The sequence below is a fragment of the Eptesicus fuscus genome, chromosome 22, assembly GCF_027574615.1.
Source record: "Eptesicus fuscus isolate TK198812 chromosome 22, DD_ASM_mEF_20220401, whole genome shotgun sequence".
NCBI lineage: Eukaryota > Metazoa > Chordata > Mammalia > Chiroptera > Vespertilionidae > Eptesicus > Eptesicus fuscus.
Window position 1 is genome coordinate 43583892 of NC_072494.1, and position 14779 is coordinate 43598670.

At 58.5% G+C, this 14779-nt stretch overlaps 1 protein-coding gene across 1 annotated transcript in view; it reads right to left on the bottom strand.

Moving 5' to 3' along the window:
- The window catches only part of DDR2 (discoidin domain receptor tyrosine kinase 2), an 81030-nt gene that overhangs the window by 33374 nt on the left and 32877 nt on the right, over positions 1-14779 (bottom strand). The window contains exons 3-6 of the mRNA XM_054711795.1: positions 6357-6459; positions 4983-5214; positions 4742-4889; positions 4368-4473 (exon numbers count right to left, since the gene is read on the bottom strand). Of these exons, the coding sequence (XP_054567770.1) occupies positions 4368-4473; positions 4742-4889; positions 4983-5214; positions 6357-6459 (589 nt within the window). The remainder of the gene's footprint in view (positions 1-4367; positions 4474-4741; positions 4890-4982; positions 5215-6356; positions 6460-14779) is intronic.

Genomic DNA, 14779 nt, shown 5'->3' on the forward strand with positions numbered 1-14779 from the left:
CACCCCAACAACCATCCCACACCCCAACAACCACCCGACACCCCACAACCATCCCACACCCCACAACCATCCCACACCCCAACAACCACCCCACACCCCAACAAACATCCCACACCCCAACAAACATCCCACACCCCAACAACCACCCCATCCCAACAACCACCCCACCCCAACAACCACCCCACACCCCAACAACCATCCCACACCCCAACAAACATCCCCACACCCCAACAACCACCCCATCCCAACAACCACCCCACCCCAACAACCACCCCACACCCCAACAACCATCCCACACCCCAACAACCACCCCACACCCCAGCAACCACCCCACACCCCAACAACCACCCCACACCCCAACAACCACCCCACACCCCACCAACCACCCCACACCCCAACAACCATCCCCCACCCCAACAACCACCCCACACCCCAACAACCACCCCATCCCAACAACCACCCCACCCCAACAACCACCCCACACCCCAACAACCACCCCATCCCAACAACCACCCCACCCCAACAACCACCCCACACCCCAACAACCATCCCACACCCCAACAACCACCCCACACCCCAACAACCACCCCACACCCCAACAACCACCCCATCCCAACAACCATCCCACACCCCAACAACCACCCCCACACCCCAACAACCACCCCATCCCAACAACCATCCCACACCCCAACAACCACCCCACACCCCAACAACCACCCCACACCCCAACAACCACCCCATCCCAACAACCATCCCACACCCCAACAACCACCCCACACCCCAACAACCACCCCACACCCCAACAACCACCCCACATCCCAACAACCATCTCCACCCCAACAACCACCCCACACCCCAACAACCAGCCCACACCCCAACAACCACCCCACACCCCAACAACCACCCCACACCCCAACAACCAGCCCACACCCCAACAACCAGCCCACACTCCAACAACCACCCCACACCCCATCAACCACCCCACACCCCAACAACCAGCCCACACCCCAACAACCACCCCACACCCCAACAACCATCCCACACCCCAACAACCACCCCACACCCCAACAACCACCCCACACCTCTACAACCACCCCACACCCCAACAACCATCCCACACCCCAACAACCATCCCACACCCCAACAACCACCCACACCCCAACAACCACCCCACACCCCAACAACCATCCCCATGCCAACAACCACCCCACCCCAACAACCATCCCCACCCCAACAACCAGCCCACACCCCAACAACCACCCCACACCCCAACAACCATCCCACACCCCAACAACCAGCCCACACCCCAACAACCACCCCACACCCCAACAACCATCCCCACACCCCAACAACCATCCCACACCCCAACAACCATCCCACACCCCAACAACCACCCCACACCCCAACAACCACCCCACACCCCAACAACCATCCCCATGCCAACAACCATCCCCATCCCAACAACCAGCCCCACCCCAACAACCACCCCACACCCCAACAACCATCCCCATGCCAACAACCATCCCACACCAGACTCAAGGGCAGGAGGCCACTGGCCCTTTCACACACACCCCTTCCCCCCGCACCCCGTGAGAGAGGCGAAGGGACCGAGAAGTGGGCGTCGGCAGTCCCAGGCAGTCACGGCCAGGGGACAGCGCCGATGACCGTGCGATGGCCCCGGACGGTGCCAGGGGACTAGACTTCTTGGGGTACCACTTGGTAAATGACAGAAATGTCTGATTACTGTGCTGTACACCTGAAAACAACACCAAGTAATACTGAAAGTAAACTGTAATTTAAGAATTAAAAACCTGCCACATTTAAGTGCTCATTTGTATTTAATTTAATCAAATTCATAGACAATGAGACCCACAGAGTGAGATGCATGGATTACACGAGGGTCTGGGCCTGGCTGTTTTGCTCTGGGCCCGGCAGCCCTTCCGCCTCCGAAGGAGGCCGCTCTGAGGGCGGAGCTGCGGGAGCCGCTGCTGGGGCCTCCCCGGGACTCTGCTCTGGGGAGCTCGCGTCCCGCTCAGCCACACGCATCGCACTGCTCCATCTCCTCGTGTCACGTGTTCCCTGCGTGAACCCCCTCCTCACCCCACCCAGTCACCATATGGCCGGGAACTTCATTCTGCCCCCACGCCGTCCAGGCCCCGCACTCGGGTTCCTCTGAGTTACGACAAAACCTGCCTCGCACTGCGGCTTCGGTGAGCGGAACTGCTGCCCCCCCTAACGGGAGGCTGTGGTCCTGTCCACTCGCTGCCCCTCTGCCTCCAGCACCATTTCCACGCCCCAGCCTGCCGGCTCCACCACCGTCTGGGCCCATCTAGCCACCCCAGGGTGCTCGCTGCCGCTCCGTGCACGTGTAGCTCCTGCCTTCACGGGCACGCCTCCATCCGTTTCCATCACACAAGCCCCGGAGCAAAGCGCAGGAACCTTCATGGCGTGGGCCAGGTCTGCCCTCCATGCTGGGCTCCTCCTGGCGAACCCCGCCTCTGCTCCCTCACACCGCGTGTGGCCCCGTCCCTCCGGTGAGCTCGGGGCCAGTGGCCGCCCTGTGAGAGGCCTGCCGTGCCTGCGCCTCAGGCGCGATTGGTGAGCAAACTGGGCTCAAGCCTGGGATGTCCTCGGGACCAGGGACGCGCCGCTGGGGTGTGGCCGAGGGATGATGCCGCCGATAAAGCAGCGGGGAGCGGACCCAGCAGCTGGGAAGGAAGTGGCCGGAGCAGGAGGCTGCGGTCAGGGCGGTGGGGAGCCGCCTGCTCTCCCCTCGGGGCCGTGGGCACTGGACCTCACGCTCCGGAGTCACCAACCTCGGAGCTCCAGTCTGGCCCTCGCCGTGGGCTGACTCCGCCAGGCTCCACTTTTGCCGATCAAGACTGAGCTGAGCGAGATGAGGTGTTGAAGTGGGTGGGCAAATGGCCAGGTGTGCTGGCACCTGGGACAGGTGGGAACAGGTCTTATCCAACCCTAATTCCTGCAGGGCCCGAACGGACTGCACACGGCCTCACAGGTCCACTTCAGGCCGTCACTGCTCCAGCTCCTGGGCCAGGCGTCCATGTCCTCACCCCCCACCCCCACCCTCAGCTCCAGCTCCTGGGCCAGGCGTCCATGTCCTCACTGCACACCTCACCCCCACCCTCAGCTCCAGCTCCTGGGCCAGGCGTCCATGTCCTCACCGCCCCCCCCCACCCCCACCCTCAGCTCCAGCTCCTGGGCCAGGCGTCCATGTCCTCACCGCCCCCCCCCCCACCCCCACCCTCAGCTCCAGCTCTGGGGCCAGGCGTCCATGTCCTCACCGCCCCCCCCCACCCCCACCCTCAGCTCCAGCTCTGGGGCCAGGCGTCCATGTCCTCACCGCCCCCCCCCCCCCCACCCTCAGCTCCAGCTCCTGGGCCAGGCGTCCATGTCCTCACTGCCCCCCCCCCCACCCTCAGCTCCAGATTTGGGGCCAGGCGTCCATGTCCTCACCCCCCACCCCCACCCTCAGCTCCAGCTCCTGGGCCAGGCGTCCATGTCCTCACTGCCCCCCCCCACCCTCAGCTCCAGATTTGGGGCCAGGCGCCCATGTCCTCACCCCCCACCCCCACCCTCAGCTCCAGCTCCTGGGCCAGGCGTCCATGTCCTCACCGCCCCCCCCACCCCCACCCTCAGCTCCAGCTCCTGGGCCAGGCGTCCATGTCCTCACTGCCCCCCCGACCCCCACCCTCAGCTCCAGCTCTGGGGCCAGGCGCCCATGTCCTCACCGACCCCCCCCCCCCCTCAGCTCCAGCTCCTGGGCCAGGCGTCCTTGTCCTCACCCCCCACCCCCACCCTCAGCTCCAGCTCCTGGGCCAGGCGTCCTTGTCCTCACTGCACACCCCCTGCCTGCTCCAAGGACCAGCCCGTCCTCAAAACCAAACCCGCCTTGTCGACCCTAAGCCTTTCCTACTGGCCCCGTCTTTTCACATCTTCTAAAGCACCTATAGCTATGGGGGTCATTCTGCCTGAACTTCCTAACCTGTGCGATTTGTTAACGGACGCCTTCAGTCCCTGCGGCCCGTGCACAGCTGCCGTTCGTGTGTCGGACCCTATGCTCTGCTTCAAGGGGGGAGCACGGTTGTGCTCTCGGCCCCGGAGCCGTCCCATTGGCTGTTTCCCTGCCATTGCCCTGTCCTCCCAGCGAGGCCCCACTTCCTGGTGAGTAAACTACCCGTTGGCGTCATCTGAATTATCTCACAATGCCCAGGACAGGGTCTGAAGGAACACTGGATGGTTGGTTGGTTGATTGATTGATTGGCTATTGATCCCAAGCCATGATAAAATAGGGTTCTCTTTTAGTGGCCATTTTCCCATTCTGAGAACCCACGTCTCCCAGAACTTACCTGTAGCCAACAGCTCCGTCGTAGACAGAGTCGTTCAGGTAAATGACGGCGCCTCCAGGGAGCACAAACTGCTGTCCTGCCGGGGCGTTGTAGGACACCAAGCCGTCTGCGAGGGGAACAGACGGTCAGCGCCGGGAGCCGACCAGCCCCGAGCCCCGGAGGCTCCCGGCTTCCCCTGCGCTCAGGCCCCCCTCCGGCCCCGACCTGGGCACAGGAGCCCTGCTGCGGACTGAAGTGATGACGCTGGGAACACCCATCCCGGGAGGGGGACCAGCCCGCTGGGTGAGCGATGCCCCTTCTCTCCTCTGACAGAGAGGGAAGCGCTGCCCCTGGGGCCGCTCACCTGCCCCCTCCGTCGGCGCTCGCAGACCTACCTAGCCAGACGCAGCCGTAGAGCTCCACCCTCATGCACACGTTCATGGAGTGGTCGGTGACCGGGATGAAGCGGACGAACCTGGCCACGATGGGCGGCTCCAGGTCCTTCAGGAAGATGTCGTAGGGGTTACTGCTTCCATCCAGCACCTGAGCGGAGAGCAGAGCGAGTGGGATGGCTGCGACACTCCGCTGACCCTCCTCCCCGAGGCTCCGCCCAGGGCTGGGCGTCTCGCCTCCGACCTGCTTCCCGTGCCGGTTCCGCCAGGAGATCCAGCGTGCGCCGTCCCGGCTGTAGTGGATCCTGTACATGGGGGCGAACTCGATGCCGTGGCCGCCGGCGTGGCGGCCCTGGGTCCCCACCAGGGTGATGAAGTGCAGGGAGTGCAGGTCGATCTGCAGGAACTCCTTCAGGTCGTCAGGCTCCACCGGGACCTCGGGACACCAGGCTCCATCCCCTTCCTCCGAGTCCAGCCTGAGGCACGAGGGGAGACGGGCACCGTGACTCCCAGACACGCCGCTCCCCGCGCAGCCAGCCGTGCCCGGCCGGGCACAGGCCGGGGCGTTCTCCCTCGCGGCGGCTGCACCACCGGCCCCGCGTGGTCAGGCCCCTCTCCCTGGCACCAGGGACCCAGCGGACAGTCACCCTGGGAGCTGGGCCTCAGGTCACAGGGAGACCTGATTCCAGATGCGGGACCTCGACGGAGGGGCCGTGTAGTGAAGCCGCCCCAGTCACGGCACCTGCCTCCCCTGATGGCCGCCTGGAGGTCACGGCGGGTGGGAGGGCGGGGCCTCCGGCCCCAGTGTGGGCCGTGCGCCGGCAGGATGGGCGTGGCCGCCCAGCAGGTGGAGACACGGTGGGAGGGAGGGGAGAGGAGAACCGCGAGTTACGGGTTCTCGGGTCCAGCTGTGCTGCGGGAGCAGAACGGTGGACTGGGCATCAGGCTCGTTCGGGGACCCTCGGACACCCTCCCTCTTCCCCGGCTCGTGCCTTGGCTCACAGGTGTTGCCGACCCTGTTGGCCCTGTCCAGCCCCACCCCCCCTCTCGTCCTTGACGCGCGAGTGGAATGTATGGAGGTTGCTCTTCTTATGGGTGACGCCAGTCCCACAGACACCCACACTTTACACCAAAAGACTCAGCCGAAGACGGCGGGCTCGGCCCGCACAAGCAGAGGGGCTTTGGACAAGGAGCTTATTCCTGCAGACGGTCCCGGAGCACGGGGAGCGCCACGCTCCTGGGGTGCGGCTCCCGGGAGGCATCCTTGAGAGCAGGGTGCTCCCAGAGCAGGCCCCGGAGGACCGTGTCTGAGCGCAGGTCCTCGCTAACCGGCACCTCCCGCATCTGCCGCCCAGCCACCCTCCAGCGTCTCCCGGCGAGAGGGCGAGGCCAGCCCGCTGCACCCGGAGCCCCCGCTGTCGTGTGGCCTGGCCTCTGCGGTCAGGATGTCGCCAGACCTGCACCTGCGGCCGAGCCCCAACTCTCCCTGAGCACGCACAGCCGGGGGCAGCCCGGGATGTCCCCCCGCTCCCGCGCGCTCCCGCCAAGCACCAGCCTGTGCAGGAAGCCGGTCCCACTGGGAGCTGCTGCCCCGCCCCCCCGGGGGCCCCGCCCTCACCGTCCGTATCTGGCCGCGGTGGACTCCGACCACTGGCTGGACGCTGTGATGTCCTCGTCCGGAATGTGGCCTCCCGACATGCCCAGGGGGTAGCGGCACACGGCTGGACGAAGAGAAAGCAAAGACAGGAGATCTGTAATTTTACGTCCGGAGGCCCCGGCAAGAGCACAGCTGGTCATTGGACGGAAAAGGCGGCTCGGATCCGCAGGGTCGCTAGGCCCGCTTTGCTCCCGGGACGCTCAGCCTTGCCTTCCAGGTTCTGCCCCCAAACTGATGACCACGCAATCGTCTGAGCGTTGACCCTTGACCTGCAGCCAAAGTACCGACTGGTGCGAACGCTGACAAGGACTCTCACGCGAGTTGTGTCGATCTCCCCTCCACACACGCCCTGCCAGCGGGTGTGGGGTTTCCCCGCAACCCGGGCCGGGCCCAGAGCACCCCTTCCTCCCGGGGGTGGTTTCATGGAACCCTGGAGCAAGCCCAGAGTCCCGGGAAGGTGCTGAGCACAGCCGCAGCCCATCGGCACCAGGCTGGACCCCTGGCTCGGTCCGGAACCTGAGATGGACCCCATCCACCCGAGGTAGGGCCGGGCCGGGTTTGCTCTCCTGGATGAAACAAACACACAGAAAAGGATAAAGCGTGTGAAAAACTGGGGTCCAATGTAATGAAAATCAGACCACGCAGGGCAGCGACCCTGAAAGAGGAGAGAAGGCGATGAGCCCACTCCGCACCAGCTCCTGCCGCGCCGTGTCGGGGGCCCAGGAGCGAGAGCCCCTGGGGCGGGAGGGTGTCCTGAGTGGGGACAGAGCAGAGCCCGGAGACAGGGACAGAGCTTGCAGGAAGGACTGACAGAGGAAGTGCAGGCCTCCCAGCTACACTTACATTCCAGACAAAAACAAATACCTCTGAGCTAAACATGTCCCGTGTAATTAGAAAACAATAGTCATGTAAAGAAGCAGGGAAATAGAACCTTTAATGAGAAAAAAATCAACCAATTGCAACCGATTCAGAGCTAATATAGAAATGAGAGTTGGGAAATCAAATAGTAAAACAGAACTGTGTTACGTGTATTTAAACCATAGGGGAGAGCTTATATGATACTCGTGCCCCGGTGCATGGATTTGTGCACATTGAAAGGAAATTAATTAGAAGGTGGCAGGCGGGGCGGGACACGCCCTGGAGCCAACCTCCCATGGTCCCTCCCCGGCTGGCTGCACCTGGGGTGGCGCCGTGGCTAGAAAGGCATCTGTCGAGTAAGCAGGGTCCCACCGGCAGGTGGGGTCCCTCGACCTGGCCTGTGGGGATCGGGCCAAAACCGGCTCTCCGACATCTCCCAAGGGGTCCCAGGGTGTGAGAGGGCACTCTGCAAAGCTGCTGTCATACAGGGCGTGGACCACAAACGCAAGTGAGCAGTAACCAGATTCTGGGCCGACAGTGCCCAGCAACAACATAACCCATGGCTCAAGGTGGAATCATGCAGCCCCACGAGGAACTGGGTTCCTTCCTCTCTGGTTTTGGGGCGCATCACCTAAGAACTGCCACTGCCCCCTGGTGGTCAATGCACATCATAGCAACTGGTCGGATGGTAGGAGGGACACTTAGCATAATAGCCTTTTATATATATATAGACTAGAAGCCCAGTGCATGAAATTTGTGCATGGGTAGAATCCCTAGCAGCTGCTGGCTGCCAGCCGGGGCCTCCCTTCCCCAGCTGCCAGGTGCTGGACAGGGCCTCCCTTCATTCCGCGATGCCCCCTGGTGATCAGCGCACCTCATAGCGAGCGATCAAACTCCTGGTTGGTCAAACTCCCGAGGGAACACTTTGCATATTGGGCTTTTATATATATATATAGAGAGAGAGAGAGAGATAGTGAATTAGTAAATCAGATTTCTCGAGATGAGACTTGAATGTGTGAGATAAGCATGCTGGATGTGATTACAGATCAGACATCAAAGAAAAGATTTATGAACTTAAAAACATCAGTGGAAACTATCCAAAACAAAAAACAAGATTGAAAATCAATCAATCAACAAAAATAAAACATCAGAGAGAAACCAAGATGGCGGCATAGGTAAACATCTATACTGCTGCTTCGCACAACAGTTTCAAAACTGCAACTGGAAGACAGAGCAGACATCATCCAGAACAACTGGAAAGCTGGCTGAGAGGAAATTCTACAACTAGAAGGAAAGAGAAAAGGACACTGAGACTCAGAGGAGCTGGGGAGGTGCGGAGACCCGTGTGCGCAGAAAGGGCGGGCAGCTGAATCCGTGGCTGGCTTACTCACGGCGCACAGAGAGGGCGGGCAGCAAGCGCACGGCTAGCTTTCTCGCTCGGGAGGGAAACAAAACCTCCCGACTGCACTGAAATCCAGTTCCAGGTGAGACTTTGGGTACCGGACTCATTCGTGGAGAATGGACTGTCTGGAAGCAGGAAAAACTCGAGAGCAGCCTTCTCTCAGAGGTGCGTGCAGCCATTGCCGTGGGACACTGAGACACAGGGGCCACTTAGGGTGGGGCTGACGGGAAACCAAGGCTGTCTGCTCCACCCTGAGACTCCGCTCCATCCAAGCTGAGCACAGAAGCTCTCCCAGCAGAGACACAGCTGATCCTCACAGCCAATTGGTTTGGAGGTCAACTCCCCCCAGTGATACTAACAACAATCAAGGCTTAACTACAACAAGACTGTGCACACAGCCCACAAAGGGGTGCACCAAGAGTGTCCACCTCAGGTAACTGGGGAGGCTGAGCCACTGGGCCCTGCTAGGACACCTAGCACACAAAGATACCCTACCAACTCAGGGAAACAGCCAAAATGCGGAGACAAAGAAACAGGTCACAAATGAAAGAAATGGAGGAAAGCAAAAGACTGGATATAGAGTTCAAAACCACGGTTTTAAGGTTTTTCAAGAATTTCCTAGAAAAGGCCAATAAATTTGATGAGACCCTCGAGGATATGAAAAAGGATCAACTAGAAATTAAGCATACACTAACTGAAATAAAAAATATTATACAGAGACCTAAAAGCAGACTAGAGGATCGCAAGAATCAAGTCAAAGATTTGGAATACAAAGAAGCAAAAAACAATCCTCCGGAAAAGAAAAAAGAATCCAAAAAGTTGAAGATAGTGTAAGAAGCCTCTGGGACAACTTCAAGCATTCTGACATCAGAATTATGGGGGTGCCAGAAGAAGAGAGAGAGCAAGATACTGAAAACCTATTTGAAGAAATAGTGACAGAAAACTTCCCCCACCTGGTGAAAGAAATAGACTTACAAGTCCAGGAAGCGCACAGAACCCCAAACAAAAGGAATGCAAAGAGGACCACACCAAGACACATCATAACTAAAATGCCAAGAGCAAAAGACAAAGAGAGAATATTAAAAGCAGCAAGAGAAAAACAGTTAGTTACCTACAAGGGAGCACCCATACAATTGTCAGCTGATTTCTCAACAGAAACTATGCAGGCCAGATGGGAATGGCAAGAAATATTCAAAGTGATGAATAGCAAGAACCTACAACCAAGATTATTCTACCCAGCAAAGTTATCATTCAGAATTGAAGGGCAGATAAAGAGCTTCACAGATAAGAAAAAGCTAAAGGAGTTCATCACCATCAAACCAGTATTATATGAAATGCTGAAAGTATTCTTTTAAGAAGAGGAAGAAGAAGAAAAAGATAAAGATGAAAATTATGAACCACAAATACGTATCTATCAACAAGTGAATCTAAAAACCAAGGGAATAAAAAATCTGATGAACAGAATAAACTGGTGAATATAATAGAATCAGGGGCATAGAAAGGGAGTGGATTGACAATTCTCGGGGGAAAAGGGGTGTGGGGGTGCGGGAAGAGACTGGACAAAAAGTATACACCTATGGATGAGGACAGTGGGCGGGGGGGGGCGGCGGGTAAGGGCAGAGGGTGGGGTAGGAACCTGGGAGCTATGGGGGAAAAAGAAGAACAATTGTAATAATCTAAACAATAAAGATTTATTAAATTAAAAATAGAATAAACATCAGTAAGATGTGGGAATTTCTAGGCCTCCTGGATTCAGATCAGTGGGCTCCTTGAGGAAGAGGGGGGAGGGAGACAGAAAATTAACTGAATAAAATTTGATGAAGGGGGGAGAGGTGGAGAGGGCAATGGGGGGCATATGTAATACTTTCAATAATAAAGATTTATTTTTTAAAAATTTGATGAAAAGTCTAAACCTAAGAAGCTCTATGAGAAGAAAACTATACGACAGGGTCCTCCTCCAATTGCTTAAAAACGGGCACAAAGAGCACGTAGCAGCAGCCAGAGAAAAGGGACCCCCTGTGACCAGAGGCCCACAGACACCTTCCCGTCCAAAACGGCCATCCCATCGTAACACCGAGGAGGAGGAGTTCATGTTGTTTGTATCCCTTTAAGGGGCGAGTGGCCGTTTAAACCAAAGCAATAATGAACACACAGTAAAAGGCATCATGGTGACAGCGTCGGAGCCCAGGAGAGGCGGGAGCTGTCCTTCCTGGGACGTGACGTCACCATGATGCCTCTTACTGTTGTGTTCATTTTGCTTTTGAACAATAATGAGACGCCCGAGGACAGGCTGAGGCAGGCCGGGCAGGTGCGCACGCCGCACCAGCTGCTGGGCCGCTCCAGAGCGACGCCGGGGGCGGTGGCGCAGGGAGGGCTGTGAGGACATCCGTGCCACCCAGCCACAGCCTTTATGGGCGTTTTTGCATAAATAAACAAAATTATTCCAAAATTCACAGGGCAACGCAAAGATCCCAGAATAGCCAAACAACCCTGAAAAGCAGGTCACAGCCGGGCCCCCTTCTGAGAGTTCTCACACAGGCACAGGCTCAGCCGGGCAGGGCGTGAGTCAGGGCCCCCTCAGCCGCAGGGGAAGGGCTGCAGGGAAGGACAAGCTGGGGTTGGCGTCCTGCATCCTGGCGAGTGCCTGGGAGCAGGATGAGCCATGGCCCAGGCACCGGCGCGGCATTCATCGGCAGCACCGGGCCTGCCTACGGAGCACGCCGATGTCCGGCAAACTGCTCTGGGGAAGGGACCCGGCCAAGACTGAAGGTGAGAGCTGCCAAGTGGCCAGGTGCTAAGTGCCAGGCCCGAGGCCCCCACGCCCACCCTGTCACTCCTCAGACCCCAAGGCCTGTCTGGGCGCCCATGCGGGCACAGCCAGAGCCAGGAGGGGGCACGGCGAGGGGCATAGGGCCTGGCAGGCAGGCAGAGCGTGGCTCCTGGCTCTGCTGCCAGGCTGTGTTGGTGGTTTCCCCGACGCTTCCGCTGCCCGTCTCCTGGACGGAGAAGCCGACTCCCTCTTCCAGCTCCCAGAGTGGAAAACTACCAGCGCCCGTGGCCCAGGCCCAGGGGGCGCATCCCCGGTGCTGCGTCCGGTGGGCCTGGCGGACTGGCCTGGAGGAGCAGCTGCCCAGGAGCCACGGGCGCCCGATGCTGCCAAGGTGGAAGCCTCAAAGGGCTGCTTGTTCGTGCTGTTTGCTGTCTGGCTGCGAGTCCCGGGCCTCGGCTCCCGTCAGTGCGAGTCCTATTGCGCTTCCAGGAAAACGCCAGGCGCACACGAGGCCCCTCTGGGCACAGGGAGGACACGCCTGTCAGGGAGGGGCGCTCAAGACGGGACGCCCGCGGCCCTGAGCCTTCAGCGCCAGGAAGGGCCTCCAGGAGACGAGCCCCTGCGACGGCCCAAGTGAACTCTGGGAGCCAGAGCGGAGGGCGGGCTTACCCAGGGCGCAGCCGCCTCCCGTGACCAGGCCGGGCCCGGTCTCCTGATCCCGTGTCCGCCCGTGTCCGCTCCCGTCGACTCCAGGCTACCACTGTCTAGTTCTTCCGAGTCCCGGAAGGACAGGCTGACCCAGCTAAAGAGCTGACACGTCCCCACAGGTCCACCTGCAGCTTCGCCAGGGCAGTGTCAGGGGGGCTCCGTACAATGGGGCCCTGCCGAGGCCACGGACGGTGACGGGTTTGCTCCCGGGACGGAGCTGTGCTGCCAGGACCCCGTTGCCTGCCTTGAAACTCCCTTTGGGATCACAGTTTTCCTGGAAGACCCAGAACTCTCCAGAAATAGCCCTCTGAGCTCCCTGAGCTGTCCTGGAGTCCAGGCACTGCACGGGGGTCAGACAGGTGCCCCCCTCCCCTGGTCACGGAGTCAGAGGCTGCACAGTGAAACCACGCACCACGGCGCGGCAGCTGGACGCCCAGAGCATGGAAGCCGCCGGCCAGGCGGCCGGGGAGTCGCCTACGCTCACACTGATTCTGCCGCTCTCCGCTCTCCGAGCTCGCCTTCCTCGTCTGTACCAAGCCGGGTGGGGATCTGGTGGGTCATACAGAGCTGGGTGCTCTGTGAGAAACGGGGCACTCGGGAACAGATGGGGGCCTCCTGGAAGGCATGGCAGCCACTTCTCAAGCCTTGGAAGGTTGCTTGCAGTTTAATGGTAATAACTTGGTTATAGGAACGCTGTGACACACATGAGTTAATGTGTGTCAACTACTTAGAGACATGTCATTTAATAAAAGTTAGGTATTATTTTTTAGACTTTTTTTTATTGATTTCAAAGAGGAAGGGAGAGCGAGAGAGAGATAGGAACATCAATGATGAGAGAGGATTATTGGTCGGCTGTCTCCTGCACTCCCTGCTCTGGGGATCGAGCCTGCAACCCGGGCACGTGCTCTGACTGGGAATCGAACCTTGACTTCCTGGTTCATAGGTCAACGCTCAACCACTGAGCCATGCCAGCTGGGCGGTATTATTTATTTTATAATTATTTTCCTTCTGACACAGCCTAAAAAAAGATTGCAGTTGGCTTCCAAAGTTATATAAGATATGACAGAAAAACAGAAAGAAAAGAAAGGAAGAAAGAGAAAGAAAGAAAAGGGAGAGAGAGAGAGAGAAAGAGGGGGAGGAAGGAAGGAAGGAAGGAAGGAAGGAAGGAAGGAAGGAAGGAAAGAAGGAAGGAAGGAAGGAAGGAAGGAAGGAAGGAAGGAAGGGAGGAAGAAAGGGAGGGAGGGAGAGAGGAAAGAAAGAGGGGCTAAGGGGAACAAAAAATAGGGACTGTAATAAAGGGAGCTTATTTCAGGTTAATATCCAAAACACATTGCATTTGGTTCTGTATGTTTTGCTAATGATGGGCCTCAAATTGGGCTCTGAGCTTCCTAGTAGCCAATTCAAAAGTAAAAGGTAATCAGTTAGCCTGACTCACAATGGCCACAAGGTACAAGTTAGCTTCTTATTCCTGTTTTTGGTGGGATGGAGGAGCTGGCAGGAACCAGCGCCCCCTTGAGGAGAAACAGAGGAGCAGATGAAATCCACAGATGGTCTCTGAGGGCACCTGATCCTTGGTGAGGTCGGGAGAGCAGAGGGGCAGACTCGGGAGACAGACCCTCTGAGGCCACTTCAGCTGTTTGTCGGTTTGGGCACGGGGTGGACTTCGGGCTCTGCACAGGCAGAGGGTCCCGGGAGACAAAGTCCCGAGCTTCCAGAGACGGCCCCTGGTGGCAGCCTCTCTCACTCAGCACAGTTGCTGGGTGTGGAGACAGCAACTTAAACACTTAGGGAGGCTGAGCTGAGCTCTGACCAAGCAAGATCAGAGTTCAAGACGCACCAGGGAGGGAGCTCCAGACAACACAGGGCATTTTAACTGTCGGCCAGTCCGACTATGAGCTCACGTCATCTTGAGAGAGTCGAATATCCAAGCACATTTTAAAGAGAAGAACCCCAGCTTCGCCAGGCCAATTGCTGCCCACAGGCCAGGCATCTCAGTGGCTATAAACAAGGGGAAATGTGCTTACATGTGTCCTAATACGTCTAAGTCTCTTGCTCCTGGCATTTCAAGGGGGAAATTCAGATCCATCCCCATAAAGAGAAATTAGGGATCAATTTTATCTAATCATGAAACACAACCAATAAGCGAAGATATATGCTGTTGCTGTTAGCATTAGGAGTTCCTAGCAAAGCTCTCTGTCACTACTGAGCAAATTCCTCAGTAAGGAAAGCTGTAATGAAGTCTTAAATATTGGTCTAACCCCCTAAAAGCAAACAAATTAAAATCACAGCTTTCTCATGGTGCGCTTACCCACCCCCATAGCCAGGCTCCTGCGCCAGGATGGACCTTTGCTTAAGTTCGCTTGTGCTTAGGACACACTGCACTGTTAGACCTCAAGTCCTGACTCCAGAGGGTAGGAGGGGCAGGTCGGGAGCAGGGGGTATGGCGGGCCACAGCAGGCCTGCAGGAGGCTGGGGGCGGGGCCACAGCAGGGCCTGCTGGAGGCTGGGGGCGGGGCCACAGGAGGTCCTGCAGGAGGCTGGGGGCGGGGCCACAGCAGGGCCTGCAGGAGGCTGGGGGCGGGGCCACAGCAGGGCCTGCAGGAGGCTGGGGGCGGGGCCACAGGAGGGACTGCAGGAAGATGAGGG